We start from the raw sequence: 17647 nt of genomic DNA on the forward strand, positions 1-17647 counted from the left end.
ACCAATTGTAGAATTTTACCATTCTCTCTGACATATTTAAAATGTCAGCTAAATGTTATTTTAAAAAGAAAAGAAGAATGTGACCTCTCATGGGAAACACAAACATGCAATGATGGACTACTGGGTTCATCGATATCCTTCATTCAGGATAAGAGAATAACATCTTACATTTACTTGATGTATACAGGTGGTATTTCATACGTGTGTGCTCTCTTTCATCTAGTTACATGTGTAGTTAATGTCAACTACCCACTTGATCCTAGGTTTTCCTGAGCACAACACGGAGCAAAAATCATGTCACAGTGTCCACTATATGAGAAAAAAAAAAAAAAGCTACTACCCTCAGCAGGCTGAGGAAAAAAAAAATAAAGAAAATGATGAAATACTTTGTAAGCATAAAAATCAACACACTGATCTTGTACCCTAACTGTTTCAGCAGGAGGCATCACGGTTCCGCTGAGTTCTCTGGCTCCTGAGGGCACCATTACACTGTGTTCCATGTGCGTGTCCTGCTCCCGCATAACATGTTCAATCACATCCCCTACAGTCCTATGCCAGGGCACATGGGGACACAGCTGCCCACACACCCTCCCCTGCCTGTAACAGTTCATGGGGCTGCAGAGGGATACCCTGGGAACAGTGAGGAAGGCGGGAGAACCCTTTGAGGTGCCAATCAGCTGAACCTCACTTAAGGACAGCGGGGTCATGCCCAGACCATCCTCCTAGCCTATCAGGCCTCCACCTTCATTTAGAAAGGCTGGCACAAATACAAAGTTAATTATGCTTCCCCAATATGTTTCTGTGGTTGCTGATTTGGACTCAGGCATAGAAGATGTTTTTCAGAAGCAGTTTTCATCTTTAACACTTCCTTCAGTTTAGGAAAATAACACTGAATCTGCACAGTCCAATGCTGATCTTCTTGAAGTTTGGTGAGCTAAGCAAGATGGTTTTAAACAAATTAAAGAACAAATGAATCAGTCAAGGAAACAATGATTCTAAATGTTTGTAAATCACTTCCTTTTCCTACAATATTTCTAATAAGAAAGCTTGTAACATACATCTTCCAGGGACCTGGGAATCCAGCTCAAGCTTAAATGCTCAAAATAGCCACTTGAAGAGCTCTACCCTTAACTTCGTATTTCAATTTGATATTATATCTGATTGACGTTTAGTAGGCCTGGTAAGTGGGCTGAATGTACATCTACGATTTTCTGAATTTCTTCCAAATGATTTAATGCTTTGTTACATGCTGATTCTCCTCACCCAAGAGCCATCTGAAGTCACTCCGCCATGGTCCATGTTGTCACTACACCTTCCTCCCGTGAGCTCTCAGACACTGACATGTCCCTTCCCTGAGTGTGCCCTGGTACTCCTCAAACTACCCCACACCAAGTATTTTTGCTCTTTCATCCTCTGGGCCCTCTAGTGTCTTCTTTTCCCAGTCCAGGGTCCACCTCCAAAGACTCTCCAGCCTTGACTCCCTGGGAGGTCATTTTAGGACCTTGGGTCACTCACTCTCACCTACATCCTGCCACCATCACAGCCATCCATCCTCTGCTTTCTCTTCTCTATTCCCAGGTGACTGACATTTCCAACCAGGCTAATTGTTTTCACTGAAATCTTAAGTGGAAAGACCCCCCTCTTGGTTGATAATTCATTTGTTTAATTCTACAAATATTTATTGAATATCTACCACTTGTTCTACATGCTTAAAAACTAAGATCCCTGCCTCCTGGAGTTTACATAAGAAGCAAGAACATATACCAGTGTGAGAAGCTGTTAAGAGACAGGGAGAGAAAAAAAGAAATCAGAGCAAGGTAGAGAGGACCAGCAAGGCCAAAGAGGGGTGGCGCTGTAGCAGTCAGCAACAGCCTCATTGCAAAGGTCAGATTTGGAAAAAGGTTTGCAGGGGGCAAGAGATAGCCAGGTAAAGAATTTCCAGGGACAGGATAGGTCCCAAGCCAGGAGCCTGCCTCGCGGGGTAGACAGGAGCCCAAAGAGGCCAGTGTGGCTGCAGAGAGACAGCGGATGGTGAGAGAGGCGGGCTGGGAGAAGGCCTGGGAGTAAATGGGAAACAAGATCACAGGGACCCTTGGGCCACTGTAAGGCCTTTGCTGGGGGATTCTGAACACAGGAATGATATCCTCTGACTCACTTTTTAAACAGTCTCTCTAGCTACACTGTTAGGACAGACTGGAAGAGGGCAAGGAGAGAACCCAGAAGACTTGAGAGGAGTCTCTCGCATTAATCCAGGTAAGAGGGACAGACAAAGGCTGTGGCGATGGTTCCAACAGGGGGAGAACAAGCTGGTGAGACTTGACTCCCCCTGCCACTCTCCATGGCCTGCTTTCCAAACCCTTACTCATCCAAGCTCCCCCTGCCCCAGGCCAGCCTGACATTAGCTCCCTCAGCACAATCTGCCGCTACACTTCTCAATACGCAATGCTCTCCTTCCATTTGGAGCTGGCAGTATTTCTCCTTCCTCAACTCCTCCTCTAAAAGACCCTCAATTCCCTCCCCAGAGACCCCATGCGGAACCCTGCTTCAAAACTCAGACCACATTATCCTATATCTTCGATCTCTTCTCCATGCCTGGGTTTCACCCTTCTCAGCTCATTCTTGCTTTCCCAATCCTGGTAAAACCTCCCGCAGACCTTGTCACTGCTCTGAGCCACTCTGATTTCTTCTTTCTGTTTCCAGCTTACTCTAACCTGTGTCTCCCCACTCACTTCTTTACCCCTTCCTGGTCACCAACTCCACCGCCCTTTCCCGGGACCTCCCTCGCCATGGAGAGACTGTCTGCCCTCTCTGCCTGCCTTCTTCCAACTCTTCTTCTCCATTTCCTGGTTCTTATCCTAACTTCTGTCTCTGCTTCCCCTGCTTTTTCCTAAATGAAGGCACTAGCCCAGGCTTCAGTACGTCATGCTCTCGGCCCCTTTCATGCCTGTCTCACTTTTCTGTGGATGAGTCCAGATCTTCCTTTTTAAACACCTCTCTCAGGGCTGGACTTCTGCGTTTCCAGCCACTTCAAGAGCTGACAGCACCTGGGTGTTCCACTAAACTCTCAAATAATACTGCCCCAGTAGATTCCCATGGGACTAGATTTATGTCATGACACTGGTCCTAGTCCCCTGCTTATTGAGACATACCTTTATCTCCTCTCCTAAGTTATGAGCATTTTGAAAGCAAGGATCCTAGCTTATCTTTATGATTCCAAGCACCTCACAAAGCTGAGTCCTTTCACAAGTCGTTTAAGAATAAACATAAGTTAAATAAATATACCCTTAAGCTCAGCTGATCAGTGCTACCTGAAAAGTAAGCTTTTCTTTTTAAGGACTATGTGATGATAATTAAAAAAAAAAAATCAATCACTATTTCCTGTAAAAGGCATTACTTGAACTAGAATTAAAATTCTCATATCCTGAAGGTTTAGATGTGTCTATTCAGAATTTTTTTTTTTTTTTTTGAGACGGACTTTCACTCTCATTGCTTAGGCTGGAGTTGCAATGGCACAATCTTGGCTCACTGTAACCTCCGCCTCCCGGGTTCAAGTGTCCTGCCTCATCCTCCCAAGTAGCTGGGATTACAGGCGCCCGCCACTACGCCCAGATAATTTTTGTATTTTTGGTAGAGACAGGGTTTCACCATGTTGGCCAGGCTGGTCTCAAACTCCTGACCTCAGGTAATCTGCCCGCCTCAGCCTCCCAAAGTGCTGGGATTACAGGCGTGAGCCACCGCGCCCAGCCCAGAAATATAATTTATCCAGATTTTTCAGTTAGGTCTAAGCCTAGACATGAACTAATATCCCACAAACCACAATGTTCACAGAAAGTTACACTGTTGGCCACTGAATTCTTACTGATAAGAATTTTGAGGAATTTATGAAAAGAACACTTTTCAATAAAAAGCCAAAAACAAAGTATTGAGGGTTTTTTTCTTTTGGCTCTATATAAGAAAAGAGTGAGGACAAAACATCGTGAAAAATAAGTTTTTTTCTTTTCAAAAGGACAGATGGGAAATGAGATCAGGGACTTCAAGGCCTTTGTAAGCAGCAGGCACAGCTTCCTCTCCATGTCAGTGATTTGTAGATCATTATCAGTCTCATGTAAGTAGAAGAGGAAAAGAACAAGAGGAAAAATAAAACTCAGGATGTTATTGAAAGGGAAATAGAGTAACCACATTTTTCTGTACAATGCTGAGAACACTCTAGGATTCTCCTGTATTCAAACATTTCCAAAAAGTAAAATTTCTAGGATTGTCAATTTTGAATAATCTTTGACCTGCACTCCTATCCTTTCTTTTCAATTCTCTTGCTAAGACATTTATATAGGTAATACACCATGAGTATCAGTGGGAAAAGCACCTAAGGACTCACTCCTCAACCTGATTTTGCAAACAGTTCTAAGGATGACAACAGTTTCCCACCCATAAATATAGCACAGAAATCCTATAACGAAATCCTATGCTTTTTAAAAATCATTATTTTAAATACATAAAACACAAAATATACCATCTTAACCATTTTTAAGTGTACAGTTCAATGGCATTAAGTACATTCTCATTTTTCAACCATCACCACCATCCATCTCCAAAACTCTTTTCATCTTTCCAACTGCGTCTCTGTTCCCATTGAACAATAACTCCCCATTGCTCCCCACCTCCATCCCTAGTAACCACCATTCTACTTTCTGCCTCTAATGAATTTGATTCTTTAGGGACCTTACATATGTGGAATTGAACAGTATTTGTCCTTCTGTCACTGGCTTATCCACTGAGCATAACCTCCTCAGGGTCCATCCATACTGTAACATGGGACAGGAGTTTCTTCCCTTTTCAGGCTGAATAATATTCCATTTTTTGTAAACACCACATTTTCTTTCTCCATTTATCCCTTGATGGACACTTGGGTTGCTTCCCGCTTTCGGCTACTGTAAATAATGCTGATCTCAATAGGGGTGAACAAATCTCTCTTTGAGTCCCTGCTTCCAAGTCTTTGGGGCATATATCCAGAAGTGGTATACAACATGCTTTGAGACAGGTTTCCCTCTGTCACCCAGGCTGGACCGCAGCAGCACAATCATGGCTCACTGCAGCCTCAACCTGTTGGGCTCAAGTGATCCTCCCACCTCAGCCTCCCAAGTCCCTGGGACCACAGGTTTGCGCCACCATGCCCGGCTAATTTTTTCTTTTTTTCCAGAGACAACTGAGTATTTATTTTTGTACCTTTCTTCCTATGTGTATTTCAAGTCTTCAAAACAAGGCCCCAGGAACCTCCAGACTCAATTATGCCCCTGGGCTTGGTCCACTGTTACAGGAGTCTTACAGAGCCTTGTACATAGCTTGAGTTACTCATTCACAATAATAAACCATAAGACAAAAGATGCAACTAAGCAGAACTCCCTCCTCCATTCCTCCATGGCAGATGCTGATTTCAGATGAGGGGGCAGCCAATGTAGAAAACATTGGAATTTTTCCTTGGAAATGACTGTGATGAGAGGTGTCTGCCATGAACATCACCTACTGTCTTTTCTTCGACCCTTCCTTTCCAGTTTTTGAAGATTAAGCAGGAAATAATCTTATCTGAAGATACTTGATAATAATTCCAAAAAAACCCAAAACACACGCTTCCACTACACTGTGCTTTCAGATATTCTGGGTTGGGTTCAGCTGGTGGATTAGCTGATTGATGTGTTCACCCCAGGTGAGGCCATCTCCTTGAGGAAGCCCACTCTATTCTTGGTAGCATGATGGGCCACCGAGAGGTGGAAAGGGTGCAAGACCCATGAGATCTCCTGGAAATACTTCCCTGGGAAGGCAATTTCATGTATGAGGTCTCCCAGTCAAATGACACCAAACTCCCCCAGGTGCTCCTCAATTGCTGTGCTGTCTGTCAGAGGGATGGTCTCATTCTTGACCTTGGCTTGTTCATGTTTCAAAATGAGTTCTTGGACAGACTTTAGATTGGAAATCCCCAGTTCACATAAGGTTCTACTATAAGCAACATTTTAGGCTCTTTGGGGTGACTTTTACAAAGATAACACTGAAAATTTTCTTCAGGCAAAGTCTTGCAATGGTTCTCTGCACCAGTAAAGTCACACCATTAATTCTTTGGATGCGTAAAACAAAGGCCAAGGAATGTTTATCTGGCAATTCCAAGGCATGAGGTTTCACTTCTAGTTGTCTGAGACGCAGCTTGTCGTGTTTCTGCCACCAGGAATCATATAGGAATGATTCCAGTCGCTTAAACCTGAGCTGTTTTCCTTTCTTCTGCTCCTTCTTTGCTAAAAGTGCCTGCTTTGCCTGAGTGGCTTTGAGGGCTTGATAAGCCTTCCTCTTTTTCAGATTTTCTAGAACCAAAGGGATTTTTCTTTGCTCTTGCTCTGCCATCTTTCTAGTATCTAATATTTTTTAAATTTATTTTTTGTAGAGACGAGGTCTTGCTGTGCTGTCCAGGGTGGTCTTGAACTTCTAGGCTTAAGCAATCCTCCCACCTTGGTCACCCAAAGTGCTGGGGTTACAGGTGTGAGCCAACGAACCCGGCCCAACACGCTCTTTTTATCCTTCCATACAAGCTCTGTCCTCTGTTTGTTTACACCAGACACCAAAGTCTAATTTTTATGAAATATGAATGGTAGCTTAAATTGTCTCCCAACATTCTTACTACTCACTACCTTTCTCATATTCTGTCACTTTACATAGTCACACAAGCATAAGTAAGCTGTGTAACAAGTCAGGATACAAGGAGCTTAAAAGCCAGATGAAGATGCCGTCGGTTAATCGCAGGGTTAACAATGTCCCCACCAACAGGACCATCTGGTAAAAAGACCTCCACTTGAAGAAGAATCGTCATTGGAAATCAATAGTCAGCTGCCACCCAAATCCCATGTCTCTGATGGAAAAGGCAGGCGTCCTGGGCTTGACTTTCAGTTAAACAGAGGCTCATCATGTCTTAAGCGACAAGTCAACTTATACAGCTTGACCTAAAACCTTTTAATCTAAAGGTCATTACCTCTGTCTAACTGCTTGTTAAAGTTTACCTCTAACTTTGCTCATGGAAAAAGTAAGTTCTCAGATTTACGCCAAATAAACTGGGTAAGACAACAAAACAATAAGAAAAATAAAGGTTTATTAATCACTAGAAAAAAATACTCCTCTCCAGTCCCTGTTTTACCTGCATTTTTTAATTTTAGAAATTACCTACTTCTGCCAAACCAAATCATTGATCCTGCAAATATTTTTACAAATCTAGTCGCTGGGACTATCACATGTTCCAAACAGTATTAATATTTACTTGATGAATCAAAGAAAATAACCTAATGCTTGTAAAAATTTTACTATTAGTAAGGTAAGCAATGGGTATTCAACCCTAGCACCTAGCAAGAAAGGGATTTTGTGCATGTGTAGGTGGGCAGGTGGGTGGGAGGACAGAGGCTCAAAGCCAGCCCTTCTCAGGACCACAGCACGGGGCGGGATGCCTGCGTGCAAGAAGCCTAAGAAGTAGGTCGTGAACAGCCAAGACCACATACTCAAGTGTTTATGTGCACGGTGCAGACAGGCAGTAGGAAAGGAATTGAGACAGTGGGGGGAAAAGTTTCTGTGGACTTAAATAGCTTTAGACAATATGGGATTTCAAGTGGTCTCTAAAGGGTAGGAAAGATCTAGAAGAGAAGATGCTGCTGGCAAGGAGAACCATGAAGCCAAAGCACAGATGGCAGAGATCCCCAAGCAACAGGATCTGATTCTGCAAAAAGAAGGGCCATCAGCTAGTGACGGCTGCAGGCCCCATGGCGTTCCTGTCCCTGGCCATGGCAGATCACATGTACTTTACTTCATTAATATTCCCTTTTTTTTTTTTTTTTTTTTTGTTTTTTTTGAGATGGAGTTTTCCTCTTGTCCCCCAGGCTGGAGTGCAATGGCACGATCTTGGCTCACTGCAACCTCCACCTCCCAGGTTCAAGCAATTCTCTTGCCTCAGCCTCCCAAGTAGCTGGGATTATAGGTGCCCACCACCATGCCTGGCTAATTTTTGTATTTTTAGTAGAGATGGGGTTTTGCCATGTTGGCCAGGCTGGTCTCAAACACCTGACCTCAGGTGATCCACCTGCCTCGGACTCCCAATGTGCTGGGATTACAGGTGTGAGCCACTGTGCCCAGCCTACTTCATCAATACCCTGATGGCTGGGAACTATTATTTTGATTTTTTGTTTGTTTTGAGATGGAGTCTCACTCTGTCGCCCAGGCTGGAATGCAGTGGCACGATCTCAGCTTACTGCAACCTCTGTCTCCTGGTTTCAAGAGATTCTCCTGCCTCAGCCTCCCGAGTAGCTGGGATTACAGGCATGCACCACCATGCCTGGCTAATTTTTGTATTTTCTGGTAGAGATGGGGTTTCGCCATATTGGCCAGGCTGGTCTCAAACTCCTGACCTTGTGATCTGCCCGCCTCGGCCTCCCAAAGTGCTGGGATTACAGGCATGAGCCAGTGCGCCTGGCCTATTCTTTTGATTTTTAAAAATCCACGTTTACTTCATGTCTCTCTTCTTTGCTGCTGTTGTAGTAACTACTCTTCTGTCATCCTCAGGCAACTACATGCAACCCGCAAATCTTTTCTTGACACAACTCATTTTTAGAGAACATGTAGATGCCTTTAGGATCTGACCAGTAAAGGCTCAAGATCAACATGTGCCTACTTGAAAAATGTACACAAGCATCACCACTATCCATGCTTATATTTTAGTAAATTGTCATTTCAAATATATTTGGCAGAAATGTACACCAAGTTCTATTATTTTAATAGTTAACTTATACTGCTAAATTATTTAAGTGCAGTAAATCACCCCTCAGCATGCGTTTTGCTGCTGCCATTTCCTAACCAACTTGGTATTACTTTTCCATATGAAATAAAACACTTTCCCCAATCTAATTTGTTCCCTCTGCCTCTAATAATACAATAATTCTGCTCTTATTCTGCCTAAGAAAACACAGATAGAAAGAATCTGTGGCACTGTTAAGACCTTTCACTCATCCAGCTAATTAGACAGTTAATAACATCACTGAGATAATTTAACAAGAAAGCACAGAGTACATGGCTTTACCTGATAAGAAAGTGGGAGTCTATAAGAAAACAAATAATTGTACCCAAACTTCACTGGGGCCCATCACAATTCCTGTGATGAGGATTAAAGCTCAAATTCAAGCTCCTAAATCTCTAGGAAAACTTCTCCCCAAACAGAAAATAATATTTGCTCATCACCTTAGCCAACAAAATGCTAGTGAGTTCTTTGCCTTTCCTAGAATATTTGTGCCTGCTATCACCAGAGTAGTTAAAAGCAAAGGGGACACAGAAGTTTTCTCAAAGTTTAAACTGTCTGATTCTGCAACTGCTTAAACATCCAGATACCTGTTCCCCTGGGATAAAGATGACACTCAACTAACTGTATCTCGTTCCTTTGGTTTGTTTCTTAAGCAATTTTATCTCAGTCATACAAATAGAATTTTTCATTCTAGGTTGCAAACTCAAAAAAGTTGTTACTTTAATTAATACCAAGAAGAACACATACTTCATGTTGAGAGAAATTTGAGATAACCTTTAGCTTCCTCAGACAACACTACAGGAAAATCTTGTCAACATGCAGTACAATTTATAATCATTTGATTTTGCTTTTCATTTGTTGCCAAATCACAGGCAAAAGGCGTCATTCAGAGGTTCTCATTTATTAGTCCGTTCCCGTGCAGTTTAGTCATGAAATGAAGTATGCAAAGCATGGTATTGTTTGGCATGACCTCAACCCATTTACCTGTTACTTTGGTAGCAACACCACACGAATGGTCAATTTCATTCCCATGGGCATTCCTTTTATGCAGGACAGAGCTAAAGAATAATCATTTTGGGGCCCATGTATCTCTAACAAGTTAGAAAGAGTGAACATTTGTGAAAATTCTCACCTCTGTTGTAAGCTGGAGTCGCTTAAACTTGGTGGGAAAAAACCTTCAAGGATCGTAATTTAACAATTTCTATTAACATGGAAGTTTCTAAAGACAAGTATGCACAGAGCTGTATACAGTAAGTCATGTTCTGTGGGATGGGATTAGAAGGCGTGGGGAGGCTTTTCAAGTCAATTATTTCAATATTTCCCTCTCATTTATCTTTTTGTACATGGATGTAACACTTTTGGAATCAAACAACAAAGAATCAGTGAAGCTTAAAAAAAAAAAAAAGGCAGCTCGATTCACAAAAGACAGGGCTTAAATGGTAACAGCATCAGGTAGAGAAGTGTCCAACTAAGAGCATCAAAGGAGAGGAGAAAGAAGTGCCAGGATCAGGTCCCAGGAGAGCAAGGAAAGTAACCAGAACCTCCAAATGGACCAAGGTGGCTCGCTGCAAGGCATTTAACACCACCGGGTTTCCTGGAGGAAGAATGTCATTCTCATTCCTCAACAGCCTCACAGCTTCTTGTTAGTCTCTTAACCACAGGCCATAGCCTGAAAGAGCGGCACACAGCAGGAGCTGTGCTGAGTCCTCCACATTTCTTCCAAGGAACAGCACCCACATTACACTACAGAGGTAAACTTCAGGCCATTCTTGGCTAACCTTGAACGCTTTGCTGGGAGCCCACACAGAGTGCAGGGCCTCTGAAGGCAGGCTCCCAAATGCCATCCTAAAAAAAGGCATGACGAAATCTTCCACTGCTCCCCAGCAAAGCCCATCATTAAGATTCTAAGGTACTTGGCCAAAAAATCTAAATCAAAACAAATCTCAAAAGACAGAAAGGCACTTGTGCCCACTAAATCAGCCCAGACAGAGTATAGCACTTTTATTCAAGATACACACACACACACACACACACACACATTTTGGCATACTTATAATTAATATGCAAAAATAATACCATTAAAAATTATCAACTCATGAAGGATGCTTGGAAGAATATAAAATAACTTTTCTTTCTTAAATAACATCTTATTTTCATCTTTTAAAAATCATAATTAGGCCGGGCACGGTGGCTCATGCCTATAATCCCAACATTTTGAGAGGCCAAGGCAGATAGATCACTTAAGGCCAGGAGTTTGGGACGACCCTGGCCACCGTGGCAAAACCCTGTCTCTACTACAAAGACAAAAATTAGCCAGGCATGGTGGCACACGCCTGTAATCCCAGTTACTTGAGAGGCTGAGGCAGGAGAATTCTTGAACCCAGGAGGCGGAGGTTGCCGTTGAGCCAAGATGGCACCACTGCACTCAAGCCTGCGTGACAGAGCAAGACTGTGTCTCAAAAAAAAAAAAAATCATAATTAACTAACCAAACAATAAATCAATACATAGAAAAATACTGCTTGTTAAGACCAAACACATGGTTCTACGAATAGAAACATAACGTTACTTACCTGAAAGTCATCGTAAGGGAAGAGCAGCATCTCCCGTAAACAGTCGTTCAGGATCTGAGTCTTCTTCTGGACGATGACATTTTCATAGTCGAGTGGCTCAATTAGCTTTGGCTTTGCCTGGAGGGCGAAAAGATAAGCAAGACATTCTCATACACAAATGCCATTTCTTAAGATAAAGAACTTAGTATGTTCTACTCTATGTTTTGTATTTTCTACAATTAGAGTATGCTAGTTTTGGTATCACAAAGAAACAGAAATAAGAGTTGTTTCCAAAGGGACAAAAAATGCTGGGTGGTGTCCTGCTACACAGAGTGATGCTTGTTCAGTTATTTAAGCACAAAGGAAGCTCTGCATTCTGGTGGAGCTTCCAGTCATTTCTCGGGTCATCCCTGACTAGCTATGTCCCCTTCCAAGCTTTAGGGTGTGCCAGAGTTGCCCTGGTTAGGTGTCCAGCCATGGCCTGGCAGTTGAGGCCAGATGCCCAGAACGGCTCCAGCCACGATACCATCCCTCCTTGGCCCAGGGCCTAAATGTATCCACAGGACTCATTATTTCAGACAAGGGGCTCCAAGACGCCCTTCTCTGAGTCTCAAAATATCCCTGCCTATCCCCAGATATCTATACTTAATATGTAATACCTAAAGGTAGAAAGATAATGAGCTGAGCCCAAACCAGCCAAGAGGCTGGGTCACAGCCAGGGGGGCAGGTACTACTTAAACCAGGGCTCATGGGTGAATCCGAGGGGATGGGGACGTCCATCCCTAGCATGCACTGAGCAGGAAAAAGAGGTAACGAGTAAGTAGGGAAGAAGAGAATATGGCTTTTCTAGCTATTTCCAAAGTTAGCTCTCTTGGTTAAAATCCCTTTATCTATCGCCAGTCACTGCCACCTTGTTTATGGCTCACTTTCCACATGCGAGGCATTGACTGGGCTAGGTTAGGGATAAAAATACATATTCAACTAACCATACTACAGTATGCCAAATGCTAAAATAGGCATATAGAAGATGTTATCAGAACTAAGTCCAGGGCAGGCGTGGTGGCTCATACCCGTAATCCCAGCACTTTGAGGGCCGAGATGGGTGGGTCACCTGAGGTTAGGAGTTAGAGACCAGCCTGGCCAACACGATGAAACCCTGTCACTACAAAAAGTATAAAAATTAGCCAGGCGTGGTGGCATACGCTTGTAATCCCAGCTACTCGGGAGGCCGAGGCACGAGAATTACTTGAACTGGGGAGGCGGAGGTTGCAGTGAGCTGAGATCACACCATTGCACTCCAGCCTGGGTGACAGAGCAAGACTCCATCTCAAAAAACAAAAATTAAAAAAAAAGTAAGTCCATTATATCAATAGTTACTAGAAGATTATTTTTGAAACTATAATCATCTGATATATATAATCTCAATAAATGCTTTATATATTAAAAGGACAATTTTTATATAAGAAGTATACTAAGGATATTTCGTATGTGGCATCCAAATTGGCAATTGTGACTGAGGCTTGCTATTTGTTTCCAAAACCTGTCTCCTTTCCAATACAGGTGGACCACATTTCCCAGCCTCCTTGTGTTTTGGTGCACCCATGTGACTGTCTTCTAACCAATTTTATTCGAGTGGAAAAGATGTGGCCACTGCCTCATCTGGCCCACAAAAGCCTTCCACGTGGCCCCTCCTCCTTCCCTCTGCAGCCACGCACACAGGATCCAACGCCGAACTGGGTGGCCTGAGGAAAGGATGGAGCCTAAGATGGAAAGAGTCTGGGTCCTGAATCCCCTTGTAGAAGAACGCCTGCTTAAACAGGCACTGAAATGCCCCAGGAGCAAGAACTGAAACACCTAATGTGTTCAGCTGCTGAGATTCTGGAGTTGCCTGAAGTAGCAGTCAACTTGCTTTGCCTATTGCACATATACATGCTCATATTTAACTCCAATTACTTGATTTAACAACACTCTACAAAGATGTTTTGACATGCTAAGAAAAAAAGCAATGACCAAACAAGTACACAATTATTATAATTAAGTAAAATATGTGCTATGTGGACAGAGACTAAAAATATGCAAAATCAAAAAAATTAAAGCTATAAAGTGTTGGTAACAGTAAACTGTATTTACATTCAAAAAAGGAAAAAAAAAACTTTATACAAATTATTTTTAAATAAGAATTGCCCAGAAAATTTTTTTCAAAATATTTTAATAAAAAAAAAAAGATTTACTCTTTTATTTGTTTGTCATACTGCATAGAGTAACCAGTCAATAAATGCTTGCTGGCAAAATGAATGGATGTCGTGATTAATAACATTTTCCCTAGGAACCGTAACCATATTCCTAATAAAACCCAAATATGCACACAGCTTTCTAAAATTCCATTACAAAGAGGTCAGATGGACCAATACTGCAGACTGGGGCAGACTCCATGTTCTCCCTGGCTTATGTGGTGGCTGCCCCATAACCACGGGCCAGGGAGACTCTTTCATGACAGCCCCAGCTGCCTGCACAGGCACAGGCACAGGCACAGGCACAGGCTGGGCAGGGCTGAATCCTCAGCTGGGTGCAGCCCCCTTGGCTCCACTCTCCCCAGGTAAGGCCCATGATTCTTCAGACTGCCAGAAGGCAGAGGTGCATTGTGAGCTCTGGACAGGGGGTTGGAGGGACACTGCTGAGAATGGGCTGTTCCCAGGTGCCAATGCTATTAGGTTTGGGGATTTTTTGGGCTTTGTTCCTACAGCAGGGCAGCCAGGAGGCTTTCTGGGAGAGACAAAGGGCACGCCCTCCAGGAAGCTGCACTGGCATCCCTGCGGGCAGCCATCTAAAAAGCCCTGCTGCCACCCCTTCAGCAGCTTCCCCCCAGTGGGTGGCTCCCTGCCCACCAGCTCCAGCCCACAGCACCTCAGCAACCTTGGCCACCAGCCACCATTGCTGGGCCACAACCACACTCTCCAGCTAGGCCTGAATCTCTGCCTTGGGTCGGGGTGAGAGGCTCTTCCCAGTTTGTTCCTTCCTTGGGGATCTCTGTTCCCGAACTTACTATTCTTGTATTCTTAGAGCAGGAGTCGACAACTCTTTCTGTAAAGGACTTTGCCAGCCTTACAGTTTCTGTCACAACCGGTAAACTCTGCCATTGCGGCACAAAAGCAGCCACAGACAATAAGTAAACACATGGGCATGGCAGTGTTACAATAAAACTTTATTTATAAAAACAGGCAGCAGTCAGATTTTGCCCAAGGGCACAGCCTGCTTTAGAGTTATCTTTACCCACTAATAGAGTTAATCCCCTTTCACCAATTTAGTAATTCTTTATATTAATTTTCCATGTTCAATTATTGATGTGTTTCCTGTCTCTGGACATATAAGATACAGATATGTTTACAACTCTTAACATATTTAATGATTTTTTTGCATCTATCTGATTAAACTTGGGTTGCTTAAAATGTTTGATAATAAAAATATTCACGGGTCAGTTTCATGTATTTAGGGCACCAAATAATACTTTAATTAGATGAATTTGTTTCCCCCCAAGGTGTATCTTGGAGGTATCTAATGAAAGGATGCAATGTTGTGGCTACTGTCTTCCTTTTGTGTGACAAAGTGTAACTTTCAAGGTGTTTTTACTGTCACAATTACCACTCAACAACTGAGACTGGAAACTGAGGATCTCAAGTTAAGCTAATTGCTACAAGTGTCCCACCAAGTACCCAGCAGGACTGGATTGGGACAGGACACAGTCTTCTGTTAAACAGAACTCTTTCTTCTCCCATACTGGGCTGCCCTTTGAACAATGTGTGCTTAGCAATACTCAACCATAATAAATGTGTGAAAGACAGTTTATAAGCCAACATTTCTGTTAAAGACTGGTCATGCAGTACCATGACCAGGAAAACTCATGGTACTGATTGAAAAATAAGAGAAATCTTATGGAGGATTAACATGAATCAAGGACTATAAAAATTTTCAACTTGTACAAACCCTACCTCAGGTCACTTAATGAAAGAACTCCTAGTGACCTCATAGGGCAGAGGTCTTTAGCAGCTGCTGGAAGCACTTCCGGGACACATGACTGACTCCAGGGAAAAGGGATCAACTGGGAGTGGCTCACCTGCTGCCTAAGTTAAGAACAAGGCAAAAAGCTCTTGCTTCAAATACAAATACTGGGCACAATGCCTCCCTTCTACAGGTGTCCTTTGACGGGGGAAAGAAAGAAACAATCAGAGGAGAATGGGTGGAGAACAGAGACTGGTGAGGGAGACAGGGAAAAGGGAGCAGAAGGAGATGCAGGGAAGGAAAAGGAAAAGAGAGGCAGGGATGGAGCCACCCTGGGGAGGAAACTGAAGACAGAAATGGCAGAAGAGAGGGGCTTGGGAGACTTGGAGGTGGATCTGTGGGAAGTCACACCACTGTATCTACCAAATTGTGGGTTAAGAGGATAATTGCCTATTTTCAACTCTTTTTTAAACTGTGATTCACTGGTGACAGCTGTTCACTCTTCTTCAGCCCTGCTAAGCTTTTCCAGGTGCTGGTGGGGCATGGAGGCGGGGACAGCCCACTAGGGTAGGGAACTGATTGGCCTGAGACATGATTAGTGACAAGAACATCACGCTAACAGCAAAATGACATAGGCTAATTACCAGACTGCCGGTCCCCACTATTATTTGCAAGAACGAGGCCTGGCACAGATCTGGCACACAGCCGTGGTTTTAAAGCTATCGCAACATGCTCAAATTCAATTCTTCCCTTGGTGACAGACTTCCGAGGGAGAAGTTCTTAATTTTCTATCTTCAAAAGAAAACCAGAATTACCCAAATTCTGGTTGTTGGTGGAGCTGCTCTGGGGCCATCAGCACCATCATGTTTGAAACCCTGAGAATTCATGAGTTTGAATTGTGAATATTTCAGGATACTATTTCTCCCTAAGCATGGTGAGGCCTGGCTGACTCCCAAGCCTATGACATTCAGAACATACGCACTGGGTGACTGCTGCTTTTATAGTGTATAAAAATCTAACTTGGTCTATGTACAAGTCCTTCAGCTTTCCCCGTCACGTAGAGGCTCAAGTCCTTATCTGTGAACATTCATTCCTCAGGCTTCCTGTGAAATCAGAAAGGGAGAGGGCGTACTTTCAGTCCACAAATAGTCCACAACGGTGGTTCTGAAAGTGATTTCCCGTGAAATCAGAAAGGGAGAGGTAGTACCTTCAGTTCACAAATAGTCCACAACAGTGGTTCTGAAAGTGGGTTCCCAGGAACTGGTGATTCAGCGTCGCCTGGGAACTGGTTACAAACGTAAATTCTGAGGCCCCAGTCCAGAACCAAGTCAGGAGCTCCAGGAGCAGGGACCAACTACCTATATTTGAACATGCTCTCCAGGGGATTCTGGAAAAACCCTGATCAATCATGATGCCCCAGGAACTACATTAGAATTTTCAGTTTCAGGGAGGAAGAAGAAACAAGGCCGGTACTGAGCCTTCTCAAGGTTACAGACCCCTTTGAGAGCCTGGATCTTCTCCCCCTGAAAACTGTATACATTCTTTGCTTTCTATGATTGTATACACAGCTTTGAGGGGAGGGCTGTAATTCCCTGGAGAGTGGTCATGTGGAACTGAGTTGAAGCAGCCCTGGGCTAGTGGAAGAGCCAGGCCTGTAAACATGTAGCTCAACATAGTGAGAGGTACTGGCAGAAGTTAAATGCAGAGCTAAGGTCAAGCCCATTGCCCTCCATGGGCTGTTAAGTTTCTTCACTTTACTAAGGAAGGGATGCTTGGAGAGAGCAAAGAAGAATGAGAATTCTTCAAGTGGGCAAAAGTTTGAACTCCCTACCGACAACAGAGCCCCCACTTAGCTAGGCAGATGCAAGGTTTCCAGTCTCATGGTAAGCCCGGGGGCCCGCCCAGCAAAGAGGCAATGTTGCGTCCACTGTTTCTGACACGAGCCGGCTCCAGTCCCTCCCTCTACAGGGATAATGTGCCCCTCCCACCTCTACACCTGTCACAGTCCTGCAGCCCCTTGGGTGACGGTCTACAAAGAAAGCAAATGTGGCAATGCAGCAAAAAAGTTAAAGCCAAGCTGCTCTAGCCCCAGGCAGGCATATAGCACTTCGCATGTAACTGGGGGGCCACCTCCCTCCTCCCCACAAAGGTGGCCTTTGGCGCCTTGCTGCCACATCCTTACTTAGCAGCAGTCCTGGGATGCCTCTCATGACAGTCCTCGGCTTGCTGTGACCTGCAAACACTCAGCTCCACTATCAGTGCCTCAGGGCAGGGCTGAGTCTTGTTATC

The 17647-nt window shown here is 43.7% G+C and overlaps 1 protein-coding gene and 1 pseudogene across 43 annotated transcripts in view; both read right to left on the bottom strand.

Annotated features, from left to right (window-relative positions):
- Positions 1 to 17647, bottom strand: part of DOCK9 (dedicator of cytokinesis 9) — a 292970-nt gene that overhangs the window by 149639 nt on the left and 125684 nt on the right. For all 43 annotated transcript variants that reach the window (XM_009427176.5, XM_054665524.2, XM_054665517.2 and 40 more), the window contains exon 2: positions 11384 to 11500. In XM_009427176.5, the coding sequence (XP_009425451.2) occupies positions 11384 to 11500 (117 nt within the window). The remainder of the gene's footprint in view (positions 1 to 11383; positions 11501 to 17647) is intronic.
- Positions 5561 to 6476, bottom strand: LOC134808151 (ribosomal protein uL30-like; annotated as a pseudogene).

Source organism: Pan troglodytes, chromosome 14 (assembly GCF_028858775.2).
Source record: "Pan troglodytes isolate AG18354 chromosome 14, NHGRI_mPanTro3-v2.0_pri, whole genome shotgun sequence".
In the NCBI taxonomy this organism is placed as follows: Eukaryota; Metazoa; Chordata; class Mammalia; order Primates; family Hominidae; genus Pan; species Pan troglodytes.